Source organism: Tursiops truncatus, chromosome 12, assembly GCF_011762595.2.
Source record: "Tursiops truncatus isolate mTurTru1 chromosome 12, mTurTru1.mat.Y, whole genome shotgun sequence".
NCBI classification, from domain to species: domain Eukaryota; kingdom Metazoa; phylum Chordata; class Mammalia; order Artiodactyla; family Delphinidae; genus Tursiops; species Tursiops truncatus.
In genome coordinates this window covers 58,355,489-58,380,003 of record NC_047045.1, presented here as the reverse complement: position 1 = coordinate 58,380,003, position 24,515 = coordinate 58,355,489, and the positions used below count along the sequence as shown (strand labels likewise).

General features: G+C 38.9%; 1 protein-coding gene across 7 annotated transcripts in view; it reads right to left on the bottom strand.

Moving 5' to 3' along the window:
- Positions 1–24,515, bottom strand: part of AKAP7 (A-kinase anchoring protein 7) — a 141,469-nt gene that overhangs the window by 19,352 nt on the left and 97,602 nt on the right. For 2 of the 7 annotated variants that reach the window (XR_012324836.1, XM_073789597.1), the window contains exon 8: positions 19,542–19,610. The exons of 2 other annotated variants lie outside the window; for them this stretch is intronic. Coding sequence is in view for 4 of the 5 variants with exons in the window: in XM_073789597.1 (XP_073645698.1) it covers positions 19,542–19,610 (69 nt within the window). In the remaining variant the exon portion in view is untranslated. Of the gene's footprint in view, positions 1–19,541; positions 19,611–21,989; positions 22,551–24,515 lie in introns of those variants that run through there. 3 more of the 7 variants (XM_073789598.1, XM_073789601.1, XM_073789599.1) reach the window with 3 other exon arrangements.

The following is a 24,515-nucleotide window of genomic DNA, read 5'->3' as shown; positions in this document are numbered from 1 at the left end:
TAGAAGGAAAGAAATCATAAATATCAGAGCAGAAATAAATGAAATAGAAACAAAGAAAACAATAGCAAAGAGCAATAAAACTAAAAGCTGGTTCTTTGAGAAGGTCAACAAAATTGAGAAACCTTTAGCCAGACTCATCAAGAAAAAGAGGGAGAGGACTCAAATCAATAAAATTTTTAAAAAAAAGGAGAAGTTACAACAGACACCACAGAAATACAAAGCATCCTAAGAGACTACTACAAGTAACTCTATCCAATCAAATGGACAACCTGGAAGAAATGGACAAATTCTTAAAAAGATATAACCTTCCAAGACTGAACCAGGAAGAAACAGAAAATATGAATAGACCAATTACAAGTAATGAAATTGAAACTGTGACTAAAAATGTTCCAACAAACAAAAGTCCAGGACTTGATGGTTTCACAGGTGAATTCTATCACACATTTAGAGAAGAACTAACACCCATCCTTCTCAAACTCTTCCAAAAAACTGCGGAGGAAGGAACACTCCCAAACTCATTCTATGAGGCCACTATCACCATGATAGCAAAACCAGACAAAGACACTACAAAACACGAAAATTACAGACCAATATCAGTGATGAACACAGTTGCAAAAATCCTCAACAAAATACTAGCAAACAGAATCCAACAACACATTAAAAGGATCATATGCTATGATCAAGTGGGATTTATCCCAGGGCTGTAAGGATTCTTCAACATACGCAAATCAATCAATGTGATACACATTAACAAACTGAAGAATAAAAACTGAATGATCATCTCAATAGATGCAGAAAACGCTTCTGACAAAATTCGACACCCATTTATGATAAAAATTCTCCAGAAAGTGGGCATAGAGGGAACCTACATCAACATCCTAAAGGCCATATATGACAAACCCACAGCAAACATCATTCGCAATGGTGAAAAACTGAAAGCATTTCCTCTAAGATCAGGAACAAGACAAGGATGTCCACTCTCGCCACTACTATTCAACATAGTTTTGAAAGTCCTAGCCATGGCAATCAGAGAAGAAAATGAAATAAAAGGAATACAAATTGGAAAAGAAGTAAAACTGTCACTGTTCGCAGATGACATGATACTATACATAGAGAATCCTAAAGATGCTACCAGAAAACTACTAGAGCTAATCAGTGAATTTGGTAACGTTTCAGGGTACAAAATTAATGCACAGAAATCTCTTGCATTCCTATACACTAACAACGAAAGATCAGAAAGAGAAATTAAGGCAACAATCCCATTCACCACTGCAACAAAATGAATAAAATAACTAGGAATAAACCTACCTAAGGAGGTAAAAGACCTGTACTCAGAAAACTATAAGACACTGACGAAAGAAATTAAAGATAATACAAACAGATGGAGAGATATACCAGGTCCTTGGATTAGAAGAATCGATATTGTGAAAATGACTATACTACCCAAAGCAATCTACAGATTCAGTGCAATCCCCATCAAATTACCAATGGCACTCTTTACAGAACTAGAAGAAAAAATCTTAAAATTTGTATGGAGACACAAAAGACCCCGAATAGCCAAAGCAGTCTTGAGGGAAAAAAACGGAGCTGGAGGAATCAGACTCCCTGACTTCACACTATACTACAAAGCTACAGTAATCAAGACAATATGGTACTGGCACAAAAACAGAAATACAGATCAATGGAACAGGATAGAAAGCCCAGAGATAAACGCACACACCTATGGTCAACTAATCTATGACAAAGGAGGCAAGGATATACAATAGAGAAAAGACAGGCTCTTCAATAAGTGGTGCTAGCAAAACTGGACAGCTGCATGTAAAAGAATGAAATGAGGACACTCCCTAACACCATACACGAAAATAATCTCAAAATGGATTAGAGGCCTAAATGTAAGACCGGACACTATAAAACTCCTAGAGGAAAACATAGGACACTCTGACATAAATCACAGCACAATTTTTTTTCACCCACCTCCTAGAGTAATGGAAATAAAAACAAAAATAAACAAATCAAACCTAATGAAACTTAAAAGCTTTTACACAGCAAATAAAACCATAAACAAGATGGAAAGACAGCCCTCAGAATGGGAGAAAATATTTGCAAATGAATCAACAGACAAAGGATTAATCTCCAAAATATATAAACAGCTCATGCAGCTCAATATTAAAAAAACAAACAACCCAATTAAAAAATGGGCATCAGACCTAAATAGACCTTTCTCCAAAGAAGACATACAGATGGCCAAGCGGCACATGGAAAGCTGCTCAACATCACTAATTATTAGAGAAATGTAAATCAAAACTACAATGAGGTATCACCTCACACCGATTAGAATGGGCATCAGCAGAAAATCTACAAACAGCAAATGCTGGAAAGAGTGTGGTGGAAAGGGAACCCTCTTGCACTGTTGGTGGGAATGTAAATTGATACAGTCCTATAGAGAACAGTATAGAGGTTCCTTAAAAAACTAAAAATAGAATTACCATATGATCCAGCAATCCCACTACTGGGTATATACCCAGAGAAAACCATAATTCAAAAAGATACATGCACCCCCATGTTCACTGCAGCACTATTTACAATAGCCATGTCATGGAAGCAACCTAAATGTCCATCAACAGAGGAATGGATAAAGAAAATGTGGTACATATGTACAATGGAATATTACTCAGCTATAGAAAGGAACAAAATTGGGTCATTTGTAGAGACGTGGACAGACCTAGAGACTGTCATACAGAGTGAAGCAAGTCAGAAAGAGAAAAACAAATATCGTATGTTAATGCACATATGTGGAATCTAGAAAAATGGTACAGATGAACCACTTTGCAAGGCAGAAATAGAGACACAGATTTAGAGAACAAACGTATGGGCACCAAAGGTGGAAACTAGGGGGGTGAGGGGGGTGTTGATGGTGGTGGGATGAATTGGGAAATTAGGATTGACATATATACACTAATATGTATAAAATAGATAACTAATAAGAACCTGTTGTTTAAAAAATAAATAAAAAGAAAAAAATAAACTCACCCATATTTATCATCATATAAAACATAAGATGCTCTAAATACTCCAATAAGAAGTCAGAGATTGTTAATTTGGATAAAAAACATGAATCAACAGTGATGTCAACAAAAAAATCCTTCAAATATAAAGACTTAGAAAGGTTAAAGGTAAAAGGATGGAAGAGGATGTATCATGCTAACACTAATCAAAAGAAAACTAGAGAATCAATACCAGACGAAGCAGGTTTCAGGAAAAAAAAATATTACCTGCCATAAAGAGGGATATTTTACAATTATAAGTGAGTCAGTTCATCAAGAGGAAGGATATAAAAATCCTAAATGTGCATGCACGTAATAATAAGAGCTTCAAAGTATCTGAAGCAAAAACCAATAAAACTGAAAGTATAAAAGATAATCCACAATTACAGTTTGAGATTGCAAGGCCACTTTTATAGTTGACAGAACAAGGAGAGAAAAATTCAATAAGAACATGTAAGATGTCAACACTAGTAACCAAAACCACCTAACTGATAATTATGGAACGCTCCACCCAACAACAGAAACACACACATTCTTTTTAGTGTACAGAAAACCTTTACAAAAAGAGATCATATTCTGAGCCATAAAACAAGTCTCGGTAAATTTTAAATTATTACATTCATCCAGAGCATTGACTGAAGCACAATGGAGTCAAACAAGAAATCAATAACAGAAAGATATCTTTCAAAGATAATCATTTTAACAGCATAACATGTGAAACAGTTAGGTACAATTCAACAAAATGTATGCAACACCTAAACACTAATAACTGCAAAATTTCCTAAAAGAAATTAAATAAGACCTGAATAGAGATAATAAGCTACACTCATTGATCGAGAGACTCAATATTGTTCAGACGTCAATTCTCCATCAATTGCTCTATAAATGCAAAACTACAGAGTTTTGCAATCCAAACCTCACCAGGCCTTTCCATAGAAATTGTCAAGTTAATTCTAAAAGGTATATGAACATGTGAAGGAATTAAGACAGCTGAAACAATTGTTTAAAAAAGAACAACGCTGGAAAACTTATACTACCTGATTTTCAAGACTCACATAAAGCCACAGAAATAGAGACAGTGTGGTATACGTATAAAGACAGACATATAGATCAATGAAACAAAACAAAATCCAGAAACAGACTTACAAACATATGGCCAACTGATTCTCAACAAAGGTACCAAGACAATTCAACAGAGAGAATAATCTTTTCAAGAAATGGTGCTTAGGACAATGGTATGTATAAAAAAGAACCTCAACCCTTATCTCATACCATATATAAAAATGAACTCAAAGTGGATCACAGACCTGTTATAAGAGCTAAAATTATAAAGTCTTTAAGAAGAAAATATAGAACTTCTCAGTAACCTTGGATTAGGCAAAGATTCTTAAATAGGACATGAAAAGCACAATATATTCCCTAAAAAGGATAAATTGGACTTCATCAAAATGTAAAACTTTTGCTCTTCTTAAGATACTGTTAAGGCAAAAAAAGCAAACTACAGTCTGGGAGAAAATATTTGCAAAAATATATACATAATACATATAAAGAAAGCGTATCCAGAATTCAAAAATAACTCCAACAATAAAGACAAAATAAAATAAAATAAAAAACAGCCAAAAAGAATTGAAGCATTACTTCACAAATGATATACAGATGGCCAATAGACATGTGAAAAGATACTCAATATTATTAGCCATCAGGGAAATGCAAATTAAAGTCACAATGAGATACTACTACTCATCCACTAAAATTAAAATTTAAAAGATAAACAGTATCAAGTGCCGGTGAGGATGTGAAGCAAGTGGAACTCCCGTTGCTGGTGGGAATGCAAAAATGGCATAGCTGGTTTGTAAAAAGTTTGGACACCTCTACTAAAAGTTTTTCTTATGAAAGTTGGCTATATTCTTACCATGCAACCCTGCAATCTCATTCCTAGCTAGAATTGAAAACAAGTGAAATGAAAGCGTATGCTCACACGAAAACCCACACATGAATGTTTGTAGCTGCTTTATTCATAAATGCCCCAAACTAGAAACAACTGAAATACCTTCAATTGGTGAATGGCTCAATAAGCTGTGGTAAACCCACCCAATGGAATCGTACTCAGCAATACAGAGGAATGAATACTGATACGTGCAACAACACAGATGAATCTAAGGTGTGTTATGTTAAGTCAGAGCAGCCAGAGTCCAAAGGCTGCACACCGCATGATCTCATCTTTCTGACATTCCGGGAAAGGCAAAACCATCAGCACTGAAACAGACCAGCGGTTACCAGGGGCTGAGGATGAGAACAGGAGTTATAAAGGGGCATGAGAGCACATGAAGGATGATGGAACTGTTCCCAATTTTGACTGTGGTGGTGGTTATACGACTCTATGTGTTGACTGAAACTCATAGAACTGTACACACCCAAAAAGAGTGAATTTTCCGTTATGTAAATTATACCTCAATTAAAAAAATACTAATGAGAACAATTTCTTCCCCGTGATGAGGAGCTATGGAGAGGTTTATTCAACATGTGGACTCGCTGAATGGACTGGCACCCTATCACTCTTTGCAATTAGCATGGTAGCTAGTAATAAGGATGACTTTCTCAGCTCCTCTCTCTGTTCTAAGATACACATCTCAACTGTGATATCTGCAATCTCTCCCAGCTGCAGGCCTCAGATTCTCAGGTGCTTTCCTTCTGAATCATATTTTTTCTCTTGTGCTCAACATCAAAATTTGAAAATAATTTCCAGTGAAAGAGACTGGGGTAGTTTCTGAGCATGAATAAAGCCAAATCATTTTAATTTTCCTCCTCAGCGTGTCAGACACGTATCACTTGCTCCAATCTGCTCAAAGACTGCAAACTAAATTGGTACCCAGTACTTGACTGACAAGTGATTACCGTCACTCTGTTGTTGAAATCTATTTCCAAGGGGCACTGTACTCACTGTGGTTTGTTTTGTTCACTTGTTTTGCCTTGTATTGTTTGTAGTTGTCTATCTGCTGTTCTATATCATAAATTGCTCTCTATTCAATGGAAACCGTGGTTGTTTCCTCCCTAAATTTTGATTCCTGTATTTGTTCAGGTAGGAATATAAGGAGTTCTCAATATCCCTGACTGTTTGCTCAGGACCACTATATGTCATTTTATGCAAAGATGATTGAGGAGTGCAACTTGAGCAGTGATAAAAGAAGCAGATGTTCCAAACACAAGTCCTGGTGCAAAGAAGTATCAACAGAAGTACAGCTATCACTGGAAAATTATTCTTACGACAAAGAAGAAACAAGTTTCAAACATGTCAAAAGCATAGATTTTCAAATAATCATGCTCTTGTCTGGCAGAAAAACAAGGAGGCTAGGAAATGAGCCTTAAAATGAGCCTTGAATCTTAAAATTATTATTGTCATGTAATTTATTATCTTCTATTTAAGAGAGTTTTACATAAAACTTAAAAGTACGACTAACTAGAATTAATTTTCACTTGTTTGACGAACACACCTTCTCATGATAATATATACTTTTGTTTCTAGGCTGACGTTCCAGGTTGGGAGCTGATTCAAGCAGAAATAAAGGTCACTTTCCTGTTTTGAAGGCAATGTTCACCAACGTAGATCAGCAGCATAAATGCTGCCATTAATCTAACTGGTGAAATAAATCATAATTGTAGATATCACTTTACCTCTTTTATAAGCAATAAAGACACACCCTGATCAGAAGGTTCCAAAGGCTGAGAAAAACCCCACGGTATCAGGTCACTACATAGCAATAGCAGGAATGCATCCCTCCATCTGTTTAGGTAACACTTCATACTTTCCAAAGTGCTTTCAGAAACATTCTCTCATTTGGTCCTCAAAGAAATCTTACGATGTAAAATAAGTATTATTCTTCCATATTACAAGTAAGAACAATGAGATACAAAAGGCTACATAAATTGCCTAACAATACCACACAAAAGTCATGGGAATCCATAGCTCCCACCCGAAATCAGGAAGATGAATTCATCCAGGGCACCCACACCCCGGCAGATACTCCACAGCTCCCTGGTGCATCCTCATCCTGGGGAAATGAAGGTATACATGTGAGAAACACCACCTCATTTAATGATTGGTTGACTGGAAAAGAGAAAGATTCAGAAGCTTTCACTAGCAGATGGAAATTTTTATTTTATTTTTTTTGGAAAATTTTAGACTAAATAATGGATGTTGATGAATGTAGTACAATCCCTTCCTTCCTTCCGTCTTCCTTCTCCCTTGCTCTCCTCCTTCCTTCCTTCCTTCCATCTTTCCATCCACACAGTCCCTGAGCACCCTCTATTTGTGATAAGCATTGTTGCTGTGAATACAGAAATGGGCCCTGCCTTCAGGGAACCTGCAACTGAGTAGAGGTACAAGTGTGTGTTCATAAATAAGGGCTCATGAATGCTCTGAAGGACAGATGTACAATACAGAGTGGATCCATAAAGAAAAGAGGGATCAGTTCTACTGAGGAGAAAATATCGAAAGAAAGTGTCATGCTGGAGGTGATGCTTGAGCTGGATCTTGTGAAATGAGTGTTTCTCAGGCATGACAGGGAAGGAAGACCAGGCTGGCCTGTCTGGGAAACTGCAGAACTCGGCCTAGTATAAGGTGACTGAGGAGGTGGCAAGGAGGGAGAATGATGAGGCTGGGAATGTACACAGCAGAGACCGCGAAGGCTCCTGTAGGACACGCTGTGGAGTTTGTACATGTCTTGTTTCTAGAGCATCTAGTATCATCAAATGACACTTCTAGATTCTGAGATATACACAAATTACTAAGGCTTGTCTTCAAGGAATTGCTTATTTCGACTCATGAGGTATAATGTTAAAGAAAATTGGATTTTCACAACCCTGCTAATGCTTCCAAGTCATCAAACTTAGTGACAGGGACGAAACCTAAGCATAACTACAATGTGATCAAGAACATCACAAATACTTGAAATATCACACACCGGCTGAAAGAAATCCCATTTTTTTCAAGTATTCAAAACGTAGCTCACTTTAACGCAGCTAGCTGCCCAATCCAAAGGCAAACGCTTTTGGGATGAGCGTGCAGAGTACGTTTTATGTTATAAAATGTATCATCTGGTTATTCAACTGGCGAACACATAAAGTAGGTTAAACTGCCTCTCTTCATTTCCCTTCATGGCTTCCAAGACCTAAATTTTAAAGTCTGGCCATGAAAATCCAGGTGCACAGGACGATGTTTGAAGATGAGATGATTAAGAGTTAAAATAAAATCAGGAGAAACCTGATCATTTACAGTCATCCTTGGCTATTCTGCCGGGCATATAATAAAAACGCATAAAGAAACCGAGCACGCGTTCAAGCACTGAGTTCCGAGCACTGAAACCGTTTCCCCAACTGTAAAATGCGGCAAGTCATCTGCTCTGCTGTCCCCACAGAACTTTTGAGAGGCCCTGAGGGGGATGGTGTGAGTCCGCAGAGAGGGGAGAGGCGCTGCTCCACCACCCTGGCCACTACAGTCCTCATAAACACCCCGTCGCCTGAGCCCCCACGGCCCTTTGCCTGTGCTGCCCACTGTGTTCAGTACACACGGTCTCGTTATATTAAAAAAAAAAAAAAATGAAGCTTGGTGAACTCCTAAATTTATTGCTTTCGCCTCAGGAAGAATGACTGAGAAAAGTAATTGTTTAGGATATACTTTCCTTTTCTCGACCTAAGACTATCAATTTACTAGAGGCTTCCACAAAGTATTCAGACAAAACTCAAATGATGTTTTAAGTTCTCTTTGGTGGTATCCCCTGTTCATTCAAGTTCTCTGAATATGTGAATTCCTCCTAGAGGAGACTGAACGAGCATTTGAACTTGTTGAGTAATTAACTGCTGGTGGTCTGTAAGTGTAAATTCATTTCTTCCAGCAGTGGGTGTTTGCTTCTTAAGCTCTTGATGTCTAAATAGGGAAGAACTGCTCCCAGTCAAAGGAATTTCAGGAATTGGGTAGAAACACACACATGTGGTATGGGGTGGACAAACGACAATCACTACTGCACTGGGCTTCCTCTCCAGGTCCCCTGAAGGCAAGATTGATGTCCCTGGGGAAAGCAGGGCACCAAAAAGATGGTTAGAAGGAGATGAGAGATGATCTCCACGGTGTCCACTGTTCCTCTCTGAGGATGAAACCAGAGCTGCCCCCATCACCACTGCTTAGAGACTCTTCCCAGGAGCCTTAGAGGCTGAATAGCCATGTTCCTTCATCACCAACTTCTTCTAAGACCCAGTTAAGTCCTGCGTATCAAGTCCCAAGACTCTGCAATACTTATGTTTCCATGACATGTAGCACATAACTTTAGTTGTAATAGTTATATTTATGGATCCTTTTAATAATAATAAACCTACAATTAACTGCCTATTATGTGCCTTTTTTCTTTACACATTTAAATCAAAAGCTTACTATTATTATTGCTATTTTACCTACGAGAAAACCAACAGTTAGAAAAGCCATGAGACTTGCCCGCGTCTACACAACTGAAGAATGGCCAAGTTGAGACTCAGAAAACACACTTCTGCCATTATACCACCATGCTTCTTTATGTCTAGCAACTGGAAATTATTTTTATGTTCTATGATATTTTTAGCTCTAAAATGAGACTTCCAACCAGAAAATATTTATAATGCTTCCTGTTTAGTTATAGAGTCAGAATACCTGGACTAGAATCCTAGCGCCCCCATTCACTAGCTCTGTTATCTCTGTGAAATTTGCTTAACCACTTCTAAGGGTCACTTTTTTTATTCGTAAACCAGGGATAACAGTAGTGCTATACTAAAGGGCTGTTGTGAAAATTAAGTAAGATAATAACACAAAGCACTTAGCCCAGTGCTCCCCTTACAGTAAATATTCAACAAAATTAGCTACTATTACTACTGTTTTGATTTAAATGAAAGGGATACTATGACCCTCTTTTAATTTATAAGGCTACAAGGCTATTTGTTTATGAGGTCCCTGCTATAGGGCTCTGTAAGCAAACATGATATGGGCAACCTATTCACGTTATACAATTGGAATAACTGCAAACAAGAAATGTATGCATTGTTCTATATAGTTTACATTTACATTCTTCTGCAACTAAATGATGTTCCTTCTTAGGTAAAGAGAAGAGCTACTGCTAATTAATCTTGTAAAAGGCCTCCAAGCAGACATATGAACAGACAGTACTCAAAACAGTGAGATACAGATGGTTTTAGGTTTCTAGATGCACCAAACTGAAAGGCGAAGCATTGAAAATAGTGATTTTTCTGTACTTGAAAATCACAATAGATAAAAACAATCATATCAAGTTTAGTATATATGCAACCTCCCAGGAACATATCAACTTTAGAACGTGTGTTATGCACATGTGGTGAACGTCACAATCCTTCGTAGCCTCAGGTTTGCTCTTGTCTTCCCAGTAGAGCCATTACATACTTTCAGTCACAGTGCTTCTTTCCATCCATTCATCCATTCATTGTCAAATACTCACAAGACTTGAGATAATTAATGGCAAGAAAAAAATATATAGTAAAAGGTACACTACAAATGAAAAGTAAAAATCAGGATGAAGAAAAAACATAGATTACAGTAACAAGTAAAGAACAGAGGGAAATATGGATCACAGAAGTGCAGGTCATGAGAGCCATGAAACGGAGTTGAGCTTCCTGATACTCGGAGTGAAAAGGGAAACATGGTGGTTCCTCTTGTCAAGAGTAGAAAGAGCAGGGACTTCCCTGGTGGTCCAGTGGGTGAGACTCCACGCTCCCAATGCAGGGGGCCTGGGTTCGTTCCCTGCTCGGGAACTAGATCCTACATGCTGCAACTAAAGATCCCACATGCCGCAACTAAGACCCGGTGCAGCCTAAATAAATAAATAATTAAAAAAAAAAAAAAAAAGAAGTAGGAAGAGCGAATCATGGTTCCTTTAGGATCAGAGTGACTGCTCCATTGCTGACACTCCCACAGGGCTCCAGGCCACATCCACTTCCCCAAACCCCTTCCTCACGTACCCTCCAGCCTTTCTGGTAAAAACAACCACTTCACTTCTCCCCTCCAGGTAACTGCCCATCTCATATTCTATATGGCTCCAGTGGGGCTGCTGATCTGCCAGAGCTACACTGGTTCACATGATCCATGTATAATTTTTTTTAAAGTGCCTCTTCCTCAAGATACTTCATTTCTATCTCTTGGAAATTTTTCATAATATACAAAAGTACTTTATGCCATAATATATAAATTACAATGTCTGTGATATGTATAGTGCCCTCCAGGGTTGTGTAGTTTACAACCTGTACCTTCCCTCAGATTTTACATATGGGAATTAGAAGAGAAGAACTCATTCTACTTGAACGTTGAACAGTAAAAATACTCCCCAGAGCTGCTGGAAGTCATATCCCCACCACTGAGTAAAACCTGAGAAGGTGAGGACACAGAGGATGCCGGAAGCCACAGCCACCACCAGCAAGCAAAGCCTCAAGTGTGTTAAACTGATCTGGGTGAGGGGTTTCCCTAGAAACATCAACAATTAATTTGAATTACTGTAGCATGTAATTTTTAAAAAGTTCCTCCAAAACTTAATGAATTCCCTGTGTTAAATTCTCTCTGTTAAAATAACTGGTGTCACTCTGACTTTCTTGACTGGATCCTAACTGACACAAACTATTTCTGTATTTTTCCCCTCACAATGCTGCATTTACAGAGGACTAAGATATAAATGACAAAGGCAAAGGGTACAAAGTTAAGAGCAGCTATGAGGCTAATTTTTTAAAAAATATTGCTAAAAATTGCATACTTCATGAACTTGCTTCCCTACAAAACAATTTGTTGGGCTTCCCTGGTGGCGCAGTGGTTGGGAATCTGCCTGCTAATGCAGGGGACACGGGTTCGAGCCCTGGTCTGGGAAGATCCCACATGCCGTGGAGCAACTAGGCCCATGAGCCACAACTACTGAGCCTGCGCGTCTGGAGCCTGTGCTCCGCAACAAGAGGCCGCGATAGTGAGAGGCCCGCGCACCGCGATGAAGAGTGGCCCCCGCTTGCAACAACTAGAGAAAGCCCTCACACAGAAACGAAGATCCAAGACAGCCAAAAAAATAAATAAATAAACAAATGTGGGATTAAAAAAAAAAAAAGATTTTAAAAAATAAATAATTTGTTTACTATCTTTTAATTTAATATTCAAATTTCATATAGTTTTACATATACTTTTTAGGTTTTATAAAATCTAAAAATCTGTATACCTAACTTTACATTGAAGATTAAGTAAAGGATAGTGTATATTATACAGTAGTGGGTATACAATAGCATCACAATGAATTTTTATCTTAAATTTACTATACCCATATTATGGAAATTAATTTAAAATAGATGTAAATTTGGACAAAATGTTTTCATAAAAATTTCATTCACAAAGACAATCATACAACAGGCCATATACCTTAGCTTGTTATCTCTAGGACTTATTGATACCAACTGCCTGCTGTTACTACAGAGTTCAGTAATCAACATTTTATGTGCTGCTTAGGTGATACAACAGTGTACCTAGACCCGAACTCGAAGTTGTATGTTACATTTCTATTTTAAACAAAGTTTGTTGATCCTAAAGGTACTCATTTAAAATAGGCATTAACAGTCATTATAAAATATGAAGTAATAATGAGGCATACATTTTCTTCATAAAAATTTTGGTTTTCCACTTAAAGAAAGAGTTTGATGGCTTACAACAGTTGAAAACGCTACCTTAAATTATCTTCGTTCAGGCAATGTATTAAGAAGTATTAAGGTAAAATCTGACTGTGATAACTTCTTTCTCTTTTAGGGCTCCATTTCAGTATTTTCGTTATTTAAAACGGGAGTTATGCAAACATAATTAGAATACTACTGGATAAATATATCTTTACCATTTGGCTCCTAAAATCACCAAAAGAAATGTGTTAAAATGAACACTCACTGTCCTAATTCTGCCACCCTGGAGCCATAGAGGATAATTTCTTTCCCTTCCACATTAAAGAATCCTACAAATATTTTAAGACAATTAATTTATCATCCTAGCTAAGCTGCTGCAGTCCTTCAGCCTTCTTCTTACGATGTGGTTTCCAGCCTCTTCACCATCCTGGCCTCCCTCCTCAGGACATACTCCTGATTGCCAGAATTCTAAATAAGGTCTGACTGCTATAGATCTAGATAGAAAGTTTTAGATTAACAGATCAACTGCTTGCCAGTTTATTAGTTATCATAAACATCAATCAAAACTCAAAAAGCTGAGTTTCACAGCTAACTTTAGCTGGATATTTTAAATGCTTAGAAAGTGTGAATTTTATTTTTGCTCTAACAGTCAGATGTGAGGTATCAAACTGAAACTTGGTGTAATTCACATGGCAAATGCCAACACCAACTATCTAACCACAAAGTTGGGGGGATGGGGGAGAAGAGACATGTTAAAAAAAAAAAGTGAATCACCCTTGTCCATCAGATTCTTACCAACTGGGTGAGTTCTCGCCATGTACTCCAAGCAACCTGTTTTTACATCACTTTCTCCCAGCACTATAATTTTTCTGTATATATATCTGAGGTTTACAAATGACCTTGACTAAAGACCTAAGTTTTGGGGGGGGGGGTGTAAAAACAGAAAATTATAAGCCTCAAATATCTTTGACTCAGCCTTTAGTAAAATTAACATCACTTATATCCTAGTTAGCATAGACTATACTTACTCTTTATATTTTCATTACATAGTTAAAACTATACTCATTCTTTATATTTTCATCATATAGTTCAGTTTTTGCCTACGACTATTTGTTAAGGGCAAAGAACGTTACTACACAACAGAAAGGTTGGTGTTAATAATTCTAAGTTCCGTTAACTTGTACCTTTGACATTATAAATGTTTGTTAAGGGAAACTTTATTTGCTAAAATGTTTGTTGTAGAAACTGTGTTTGCCTGCGTCAAGCTGTAACTGCTGCCTGTGATAGGAGCTTGAGGTAACTTCCACTCTGAGCGGTAATTAACTCACTTTCACTGGACTTGGCTGACTCAGCTCTAACTTTCCTGGAATGAAGGGGTGTGGCTCTGCTTGTTAGACTGAGAGCATCAAGATCTTTCATCCCGGCTTTCTCCCTTCAGAGCATGATAAATACTGGGACCCAAAACATCTCTTTTTAAAAAGTCATGTAAATTAAAAAGAAATCCTCCAACAATAGGGACCATGTATCATCACTGTATCTTCCTAACACTTGGCCCAGGGCTTTCCAAATGCGACATGCTCAACAATATTTATTAGTTGAAGTGAAGTGAATTACTCTTCATAACAGCTCTCACTTAAGGCTAAATTTCATTGCCTAAAATGAAACATGAAAGTTGAGAAGAAATCAAAGACTTTTTACCTCTTCACTAGGTTTAGAAATATTTGCTCCAGAATGGATGTACCCTGAGACACACTGAGTGTCTTCTAGAATATATCCGAAGCCTTTTGGTTGCAGGTGACAAAAATTTAACCCAAGCAAGTTAAACAAAGAAAAGAAGGAGGATTTATTGCTTCATAATATAAGGTCTCAGTCAAAGCTGAACTCAGAGGCTCAAACAATATCAACAGGACTATCTCTTTCTCTCTCCTTCTCTGGCCTCCTTCTGTGCTTCATTCTCAGGAAGACTCCCCCTCACTCCCTACCAGCTAGCAAATCTTACGCTTACATCCTTTCCACTCACAACCCGAAAGGAAGACAGATCCTCCATCAAATCTTAGGGAAGGCTATGGTTAACTCCACATGGACCACATGTCTCTCCCAGGGCAGGGAAGCATGGCATCATGATGGACAGAACCCCAAGGAGAAGAGGAGGGAAGCTACAAAGATAAATGTTGTAAGGCTGCTAAACAATTCAAGGTCTGAAATTCTAAGTCCCTTTTTTCCCCTCCTGGGCATGATGGAAATAAAACCATAGTTTTCCAGGTTGCCTTCTAAGGTGACTTTGGTTGTACAGTACATTCTCATTCACTACAGGGAAATTATATTTACTGGGTCTATTATTAGCCAGTCACTGTGTCAGGCATTTTACAGACATTTGCTTATGATAACTAGACATTTAAAATGAGGGTACAGAGGCTTTGAGAAGTTACTTAGAATAATAAATACTAGAGTCAAGGATGCAAACCGAGTCCATTTGCCTCCAAAATCCTCTGCTTTCAGCACTGAGAGTTCAGGGGCTCTTTTGAGTTTCTTTACTGTGGGCATCAGAAGTTGGTGGATGAAAGCTCAAAGATCTACATATTAGGCAGGGTCAACTTAGTTAAACAGAAGGCAACTACCTACAGGAAGTGACTTATCAGATGCCCTGAAAGAGTTTACTAGTTGCCTGAAATTCCTTCATTAGAGGTTACTTTGGGCTAAGTCAATACGGAAGCTTAATTTATTATTTTACTACAAATACTTCCCAAGGTCACTTGGAATAATTCAGTCTTGTTAAATGCATATGTCCCAGGAAGGGGTAACATTCGAGGCTTTCTTCTGTTTACCGAGACCTTTATGTACATCAGATTCCCCACTCCTTTTTTCACATGGCCCCCAAGAAAGAAGATACAGGGACAGGTAGCATCACATTGTTTGACAGGGCATCTAGGCAGAGCTCACAACAGCCAAGGACTGCACTAGGGGCTGAGAAAAATTCTACAACCTTTGCACTCCCAATGAAAATTACTCAGCATTTGATCATAGAATCAGCAACAAAAAATTCAGTTACCGTATAGCCTATGAATTAACAAAGGGAACCAGGCATAGTAACTATTAGCATTTGCTCTAATGTTCCAATACTTAATTTTGGAAACATAAACCTCTTGGGTATACATTACTTAATAAAGGAAAAATCTAATTTTTAGTGACTAGGGTTAAATGTTTGATATTGCACATTACTGTTGCTACCACAATGTTACCCACAGAAACCTTAGGCACAATGTCATCTCAGGTTACACGGAGCACCACTGGCTTTGCTGTGCTTCACTGCTTCAGAAAGGAGGTAGCAGATAATGGGCTGCCTGGCGTCCCAGCCTCCTATCAGCTCTTGGCCCCACAGCACCCCTGGAGGACCGTAACTGAGAAGTCCCTCAAACTACTAGTTTTCAGCCACTTCCCCTCTTAAATGGGACAGATGGGAAGCATTTTTTTCTAACAGTTTCACTTTATAAGCAGTTTTCCAAATGGCCCTGGCAGAGTACCTAGCACACAGTAAGCATTCAATAAATTAAAAAGAAGAGAATGAGGATGAGGTGGAGAGAAAGACCAGGAAGAAGAAGAACTGCATCTATAATATTTATTTCCTAGACTCTTAGCTCTAAGGGACAATGAAGAAACTTTCAAGATCATGGTAGTTCAACCCCCACTTCTTAAATATGAGGAATTGAGGCCCAGAGATATTAGCAACTTGCCCAGTGTCAGACCGGATGTTAGGAGCAGAGCTGGGTTTATCACCCAAGTCTCCTTTCTCCTAGTCCTGTACTCTTTCTATAGTAAAAGCTGCATGCCAAGGGGTGGGCCATCTGTATTCAACAGGCAGCAAGAGACTGGAGTCACGCTGTATCCCCTGCAGAAACACATTTCTAAGGAAGGAAAATGAATGTTGTTGTCCACTGATGTGGGGTTCCCTATCACACGTTTCCTGGGGCCCATGCTGCAGTGTCTAAGGGAGAACCTGCTGGGATCTGATGCTATGAAGAGAGGTATACGACCTGGGTCCTGCTTGAAATCTATGAGATGAAACAGAGCACATGTATGAAACATAACACTAAAGTCAGTGTATCTAAGTGCAAGTGAGAAGAGCACAGTATATGGCTGTAGGATTTATAGGAAGCCTTCTGGAAAACTGGAAAATCTAAATGCTTCTCTGAGTATAACTGAACAATAACCACCAGTTCAAAAAATGAAAGCATTCATCAGGCATGAAGTTAACAAACTGCTTACCTCAATTTATATATTAATGTTATATCATCAAATTCTGAATCATCAGAAACAAACCACCTTGAGATTTGACTCATATTTATAAAATACTACAAACGGTCCATTTAACTCACCCCACACGAAAAGACTATACTGAACCTCCTAGAGTAATGAAAATAAAAACAAAAATAAACAAATAGGGTCTAAATAAACTTAAAAGTTTTGCACAGCAAAGAAAACCATAAACAAAACAAAAAGACAACCTTCAGAATGGGAGAAAATATTTGCAAATGAAGCAACCGATAAGGGATTAATCTTCAAAATATACAAAGAGCTCATGCAGCTCAGTATCAAAAACACAAATAACCCAATCAAAAATGGGTGCAAAATCTAAACAGACATTTCTCCAAAGAAGACATACAGATGGCCAAGAAGCACATGAAAAGATGCTCAACATCACTAATTATTAGAGAAATTCAAATCAAAACTACAATGAGGTATCACCTCACACCAGTTAGAATGGGCATCATCAGAAAATCTACAAACAACAAATGCTGGAGAGGGTGTAGAGAAAAGGGAACCCTCTTGCACTGTTGGTGGGAAAGTAAATTGGTACAGCTACTATGGAGAACAGTATGGAGGTTCCTTAAAAAACTAAAAGTAGAACTACCATATGACCCAGTAATCCCACTACTGGGCATATACCCAGAGAAAACCATAATTCAAAAAGATACATGCACCCCAATGTTCACTGCAGCACTACTTACAATAGCTAAGACATGGAAGCAACCTAAATGTCCATCAACAGAGGAATGGATAAAGAAGATGTGGTACATATATACAATGGAATATTACTCAGCCATAAAAAAGAACGACATAATGCCATTTGCAGCTACATAGATGGACCTAGAGATTGTCATACTGAGTGAAATAAGTCAGACTGACAAATATCATATGATATCACTTCTATGTGGAATCTTTAAAAAAAAGGATACAACTGAACTTATTTACAAAACAGAAGTAGAGTCATGGATGTAGAAAACAAACTTACGGTTACAGGAGGGGTAGGGGGGATAAATCGGGAGATTGAGATTGTCATATACGCACCACTATATATAAAATAGATAATGAATAAGAATCTGCTGAATAGCACAGGGAACTCTACTTAATACTCTGTAATGGCTTATATGGAAAAAAGTCTAAAAAAAGAAAAAAGAGTGGGTATATGTATATGCATAACTGATTCACTCTGCTGTACATCTGAAACTAACACAACATTTTAAATCAACTATACTCCAATAAAAATTTTTTTAAATAAAAAATAAAAAGACTATATTGAAACATATTTCATATATAAAAGTAAAATGTCTGTGTATTGTTTAAACACATACTTATAAAATTAAGATATGTTTCTTGTTAAAATACATACTAATACTCTTTCATTTTCAGCATCACAGAAGATCAGGGCTAGAAAGTAACTGAGTTGTCAGTGCATCCATTCATTAGCTGTCCCATTCTCCCCTATGACACATCCCCCCTTTGACAAACTACCATGGGAGGAGGCTTGGTTCATCTCTGGACATTCACCTGTTTCATTCTACATAAAACAAATGTACTTCAAAATGGGAAAATCTGGGGCTTCCCTGGTGGCGCAGTGGTTGGGGGTCCACCTGCCGATGCAGGGGACACGGGTTCGTGCCCCGGTCCGGGAAGATCCCACATGCCGCGGAGCGGCTGGGCCCGTGAGCCATGGCCGCTGAGCCTGCGCGTCCGGAGCCTGTGCTCCGCAACGGGAGAGGCCATAACAGTGAGAGGCCCGCATACCACGAAAAAAAAAAAAAAAAAGAAAATTTGCACTAGGAAAGGAGCAAGTAAAATGTCTTCTAAATTAGTTATAGGGCTATCTCTTTAGTGATTAAGTTTCCTTTTCAGGTTTATTTACTGAGTCTGATAAACTGCAGGGGCCAGTAAGCCTGTGCAACAACATTCTTACTCATGAACATTCCCTTCAGGAAGCTCACTATGAGACATGCGGTAATTCAAAGGACATGAGCGCTATAGAAGAATTCAGCAAAAACTATATTGGAGACTATCTACAACATTTGTTAATCCTACAATATCTACGGGAATGTTTCAGGTTAAATATGGTCCTGTGTAGCAATAGAAAGTACTTAATCTACCAAGAAATATGCATTTATTGTCAGTCTATTCTACCTTTTGTGGCCAAAAAGTATACAGTTTGAGAAAATGTTCAACTGCTGGGATTTAAACAAAAAGGGTCTAGCTGCTTTGTGCTGCATTAATTGAGAAATAAACCATGACGAGTTCTACTGTATTTGACTATTCACCCCATTACCAAGATTTCTGGCTGTGCATACAGTTAACTTCCCACACAAACATAGCCCTTACACAACTAGTTGATTTTTTAAAAATCACTTTGTTTGCTCTTAATAGATTAAAATGGTAGCACTAATAAATCAGTGAAACGAGAATACTTTCTATCTACCACCACCACCAAGGACAAAAGCAGGATAAAACAACAGCAGGAGGGGAGAGGGACCACTTGACTCTTACCACTTGGCCAGCTGGGTACCTCCTTTCTGTATCTCTGCAGGGCTACAGAGGATGGGCTTCCCAACTCACCTGTGTTTTGAGAATGACAACCATAAATTTCAACTTTCACCAAAAACTTGTTTAATTCTCCACTTGAGCTGCTCTCAGAAGATACATTCTACGGCCATCACCCTTTACAGCAGAATCAGAAGGGTGTGGGCATAAGCACTTTTGTGCTCTGCGGCTAGGAGGTCCTCACTGAGCATGTGGCCCAGAGCAGGCTAACAAGGCTACGAGGTGGGGTCACGAAGATGCATAAGACCCAGAAGGTTACTGTACAATCCACTAGCAAGATCGGGCCCTCCCAAATGTCTACTATGGGTTCTTTTACATGCAATCAACACAGCTTATGAACTGGATATTTACAGTCAGTGCTAATTTACATGTTTCTTGAAGCATGCTGGCTAAGGAATTCTCTGCCTTTTTTTCCAAGTTCCCTTTGTAAGTACTGGTAGACATGTATTACCAGCAGCACAGCAGTGCCTGGCGGAGAACCTTCTCTTTAGACCATCCTGTAGCAGAGAAATTAAACACAGCACCAGAAAACAGCTGATGTGGTATGTGAACAGAGCGTGGAGCAGATTAGGAGAAAAACAGTGAAGTAACGACAAAATCAAAGACAGATGAAAGAATAATGAGGAGAGAACGGGGAAGGTGTGGGGCCAGTAGGGGTGAAGAAGAGGAAACGGGGCACAAATGCATTGATTCTAACCATAATTTGCACTTTAAGATTTGAACTTTGCTTCAGACACAGTGTCTTATCTTCATTTTCTTTTTAAAATTTTGTAACTTGAGAAGGTAAACCCCCAAGAGCACTTCCTGTCGATCAATACTGAGAAGGGCTGTATGTAAAACAGAAGACTTTGCACTCCAAGGATCCCAGATGAGAAAGACAGAAAAGAGCAAATTCCTCATTGAGGTGAAACTTGATTTCTTCAGTTACAGACAGGGGACAAAGAGAAAGAGAACACAAGGAAAGCAGGAACTCCAAGAAAACCTGGAGCAGTGGAATAGGAAGTGGAAAAAGGTAAGGAAAGAATCCACTCTCCCTACATCTGTCCAGACCAAGGTTTTTCAGATCGAGATCTTCCTCAAGGAATCAATCAACCAAAACCCTCAGAAACTACAAATGGATCATTCTGACAAATATCTGAAAAGTTTCACGCTGCCAAATGAATACCAATGCTCATTGTTAGAAAATGAACAATTCTGTTGTGAAGTCACCTCAGGTTTTAAGCGCAGGACCATCGCCTACTGTACAGTATCATTTTCACAAGTAAAATTTAGAGCACAGCTATGGGCTCTTGTTAATAAGCAAACGCTCCAAAGCCTCCCAACATTTATTCCACAGCATTCTCAGAAGATTTCTTGTAAAAAAAAAAAAAAAACCTGGCTTATTTTCCCAAGTGAATATGTATAAGATATGTATTAATTATTTTTAAACCTGTCCCTGGCTAGTTTCCTGAGGAATGAGCAGCAGGAAATACAAGCCAGATGTGTATCTTTGAGTATCTGAATCAGATACCAAGAGATTCTGTTGACCTATTTAAATTTATTTAAATAAAGCACTGATGTGACATAAATGTGGCTGCAAATTTTCATTAGTATGTCTGTAAACATTTTACTGAAAAAGAAGTAAAAATTCAGTATTTGGGGGCAACTGCCCTTAAGGCAAATTCTATTCAGCAAACTAACTGCAATGCCAGTACTGTTTTTAACAAAGTTGAAATGTAAGTGCACACACATAAGCCAGTGAGTAAGAAATTTCAGTGCAATGTCATCAATTTAAGTTCTGTTTTCAGCCATAAGCAGATGTGGAACCTGCCTGACATTAGTTTAAAAATATTCAGTGAAGTTTTTGCAGAAATTAAAGTGGCATCACTTGTTTGGAGGGATCTTACAGTTACACCCGAATTCCCTCCGTGGAGAACAAAGCAGAGGACACATGAAAATATCTGCAAATGTATATATATGTCATTTTCGAGGCAGCTTTACTTCTCTATATGTTATTATTGAGCATTGCTCTGAAAACATCCCAATTTCAGATAAGAAAAATGAAGTCTGGCATGTACAATTTATCAAATTGTATGCAGTGATATAAAGAAACTCAAAACTAAATTCTGACTCTAGATAGTGTGATAAAAACGAGCTGTAAAATACCAACAGAAGAAAATGAAAAATGACTTCGGTATTCTGTATCTTTAACATAGCTCTATTCATTGAGTTGCTGTACTTCGACAGTTAATTATTAACTACACATCTACCAATCCTTTCAGTAAATGCACAAGAAAAATCACAGCTCATTAGTCTGCTATGTTTCCCATAAGAAAAAACCAAAACTATCCCTAGAAGACAGCCACATAAAATAGCCAGCCACTTAGGATGTGGCACAGAACAAATCACACTTACTGATTTTTTCCTCATCTCTTGAGAAAGGAAAGCAGCAGAGCTGGCCCATGGCACTAGCGCGCTCTCTCTCCTTCCTGGTGTTCTCCCAGGGCTCCCCAAAGAGCGACTGCGGTTTATCCCACGGTCCGCGGAGCAGCACAGGAGCACGACGAGTGGCTGCACAGGATACCCGGCCAGCCGGCAGGCAGGCAGGCAGGGAGGCAGGCAGAGGAGGGGGCACTCGCCGCCGGGAGCAAAAAGGCTCCGCCTCCCCGGGCTCCAGACCCACGCAACTGCTCTGGGACTGGCTCTCGGGGAAAGAGGTGGCCCTCCGCTCGCCTAATTCTCGCAAAACTGAGAGCTCTCTCGCCCTGAGGTGAGTGCCACGTGCGCTGCGTGGCTCTGCGGACGTGTCTTTAAGAAAGGTAATCGAGAACAAACCACAACCGGTCCTTTCTCCTGCAGACAAATGCGGTAATCGCACAGGGAAATTCAAAGGGGAAAAAAACCCCAGATTTTCTGTCTGCATTTAAAGAGGAAGAGCTTTCTTTCATCCCCAGGAGATTTTTCTTTCTTTGTTTTAGGAATAGGGAACCTGACTTTGCAGAACACAGAAAACACAACTTGAATGAAGTACCACGAACTTCAAGCTGCAATAAGGGTAGAAATGCGGGGGTGGGGGTGGGGGTGGGGGTGGGGTGTAGGGGGGTAAAAGAACATCAGTTGTCGTCTGCACTTTACATCTTATCTTTTAAAGTTAAATACCTGCTTTCTGAAACACTGCTTTCTTCCTCTATTAAAGCATTAAACCAATACTATGAATTTTAAAATTAGAGCATCAAGTATGTCAGTAGCCCAGAAAATGCCCCAAATCTAGAAGCATCGCTGAGAAAAAGATCAGCGATAATAGCATCTTTCTTAATGAACACACAAGGTGGTTAGGCAGATTCAGGGACAACAAAGCAATTGATTTCCAGACATGATGATATATTTCGAACTTCATGACATAAGATTTCATGTAATCGTTCCAAATCTGTTATCTTATCTAGGGAAGAGCCTTATTTTATGACACCATGAGAAGGAAAGACTGCTCACAGCGTCAGGGTTACCACCCAAATTCTTAACTTTACTCCTCGACTTCCCAGCTAAGCACTCACACCCATTCACCAGGCACTGAAAGGAGAGGGCAGTGGATGATAATGAAAACTGCCTGCAGTTCTGGAGGCAGTGTGTCTACCTCCCTATTCATCTGAACAAAAAGAGTGTGCAGTCTGGAAGAATAAAACCTGTCAATTTTTAAAATCCTAAGTATTACTTTTTGTGTTAAAGAAAGAAATATTTGCAGTGAACACTCTTCATTGAGGAAAATGAGCAACTCCTGGCATCCCCCGATCCCGGCATTGGTGTAGTGATAGAACCTTTAGAAATAAAAAGCCAGAGGTTTGAATCTCAGATATAACCCTAACCCTAACCCTAATACCTGACAGCAGGTATTAACAGTTCTGAAACACTGACCTCTTTGTCTGAGTTTTGATTTCTTCATCTGTAAATCTGCTAAGTTCAATATAAAGTTTGTTTTTTTGTTTGTTTTTTTGCGGTAGGCGGGCCTCTCACTGTTGTGGCCTCTCCCGTTGCGGAGCACAGGCTTCAGACGCGCAGGCTCAGCGGCCATGGCTCAGGGGCCCAGCCGCTCCGCGGCATGTTGGGATCCTTGTGGACCGGGGCACGAACCCGTGTCCCCTGCACTGGCAGGCGGACTCTCAACCACTGCGCCACCAGGGAAGCCCCAATATAAAGTTTTAATTTGTTGTTGCAAAGTAGGTAGTGTTTGGGAGGAGGGAAAGGAGAAGACAACAGACTGTGGAAGCAGTGTTATCTACATGCACTTCAGTCTTTCCAACACCAGCTAGCAATCTCACCTCCTCCTCTACAAATCTCTGGCCCCCCTAGCTGCCATCTTGAGTTACTGCTTATCCATGGCAACTCCAAACAAGAAGACCCCTTACTCCAGTAGAGCATCCAGGGGATAACGTTCTGTGATGAACCCTACCAACTTCACTTTATTAATTAGACCTGTTGGCACTACTACTGAAAACATACAATTAAGAATGAAAGATATAAATTGTATCATTAGCTAAGTAACAGTGTGTATCTCAGGATATCCTGCAATCCAAGGTGGGGTGGGCAGGTGGCGTGGCTATGTTAGAGGCTTTTTTTTTTCATAAGTGTTAAAAGTGAATTAACCATAATAAAAGATTAGAAAACAACTGAGAAATTGAAGACAGGAGTTTTAAAACTGCTTTTAATTGTGCAAATAATTAGCACACCGTTTAACCTCAAAGAGGGGATGGAGTCTGAGTTCAAGGTCACTAAGGTTTTTCTCAGTTCTGAAAGGCTGTAATTTCACCCTGTAGGTTTATGACTACTCCTAGCTCAGGATTTCCAAGAATGGTTTTCACACTGCATAGTTTTGGATTTTTTCAATAAAGATGATTCCTTCAACGTACAATTAAATGTGATTTTCCTTCTACAGATTTCATAAGTTTT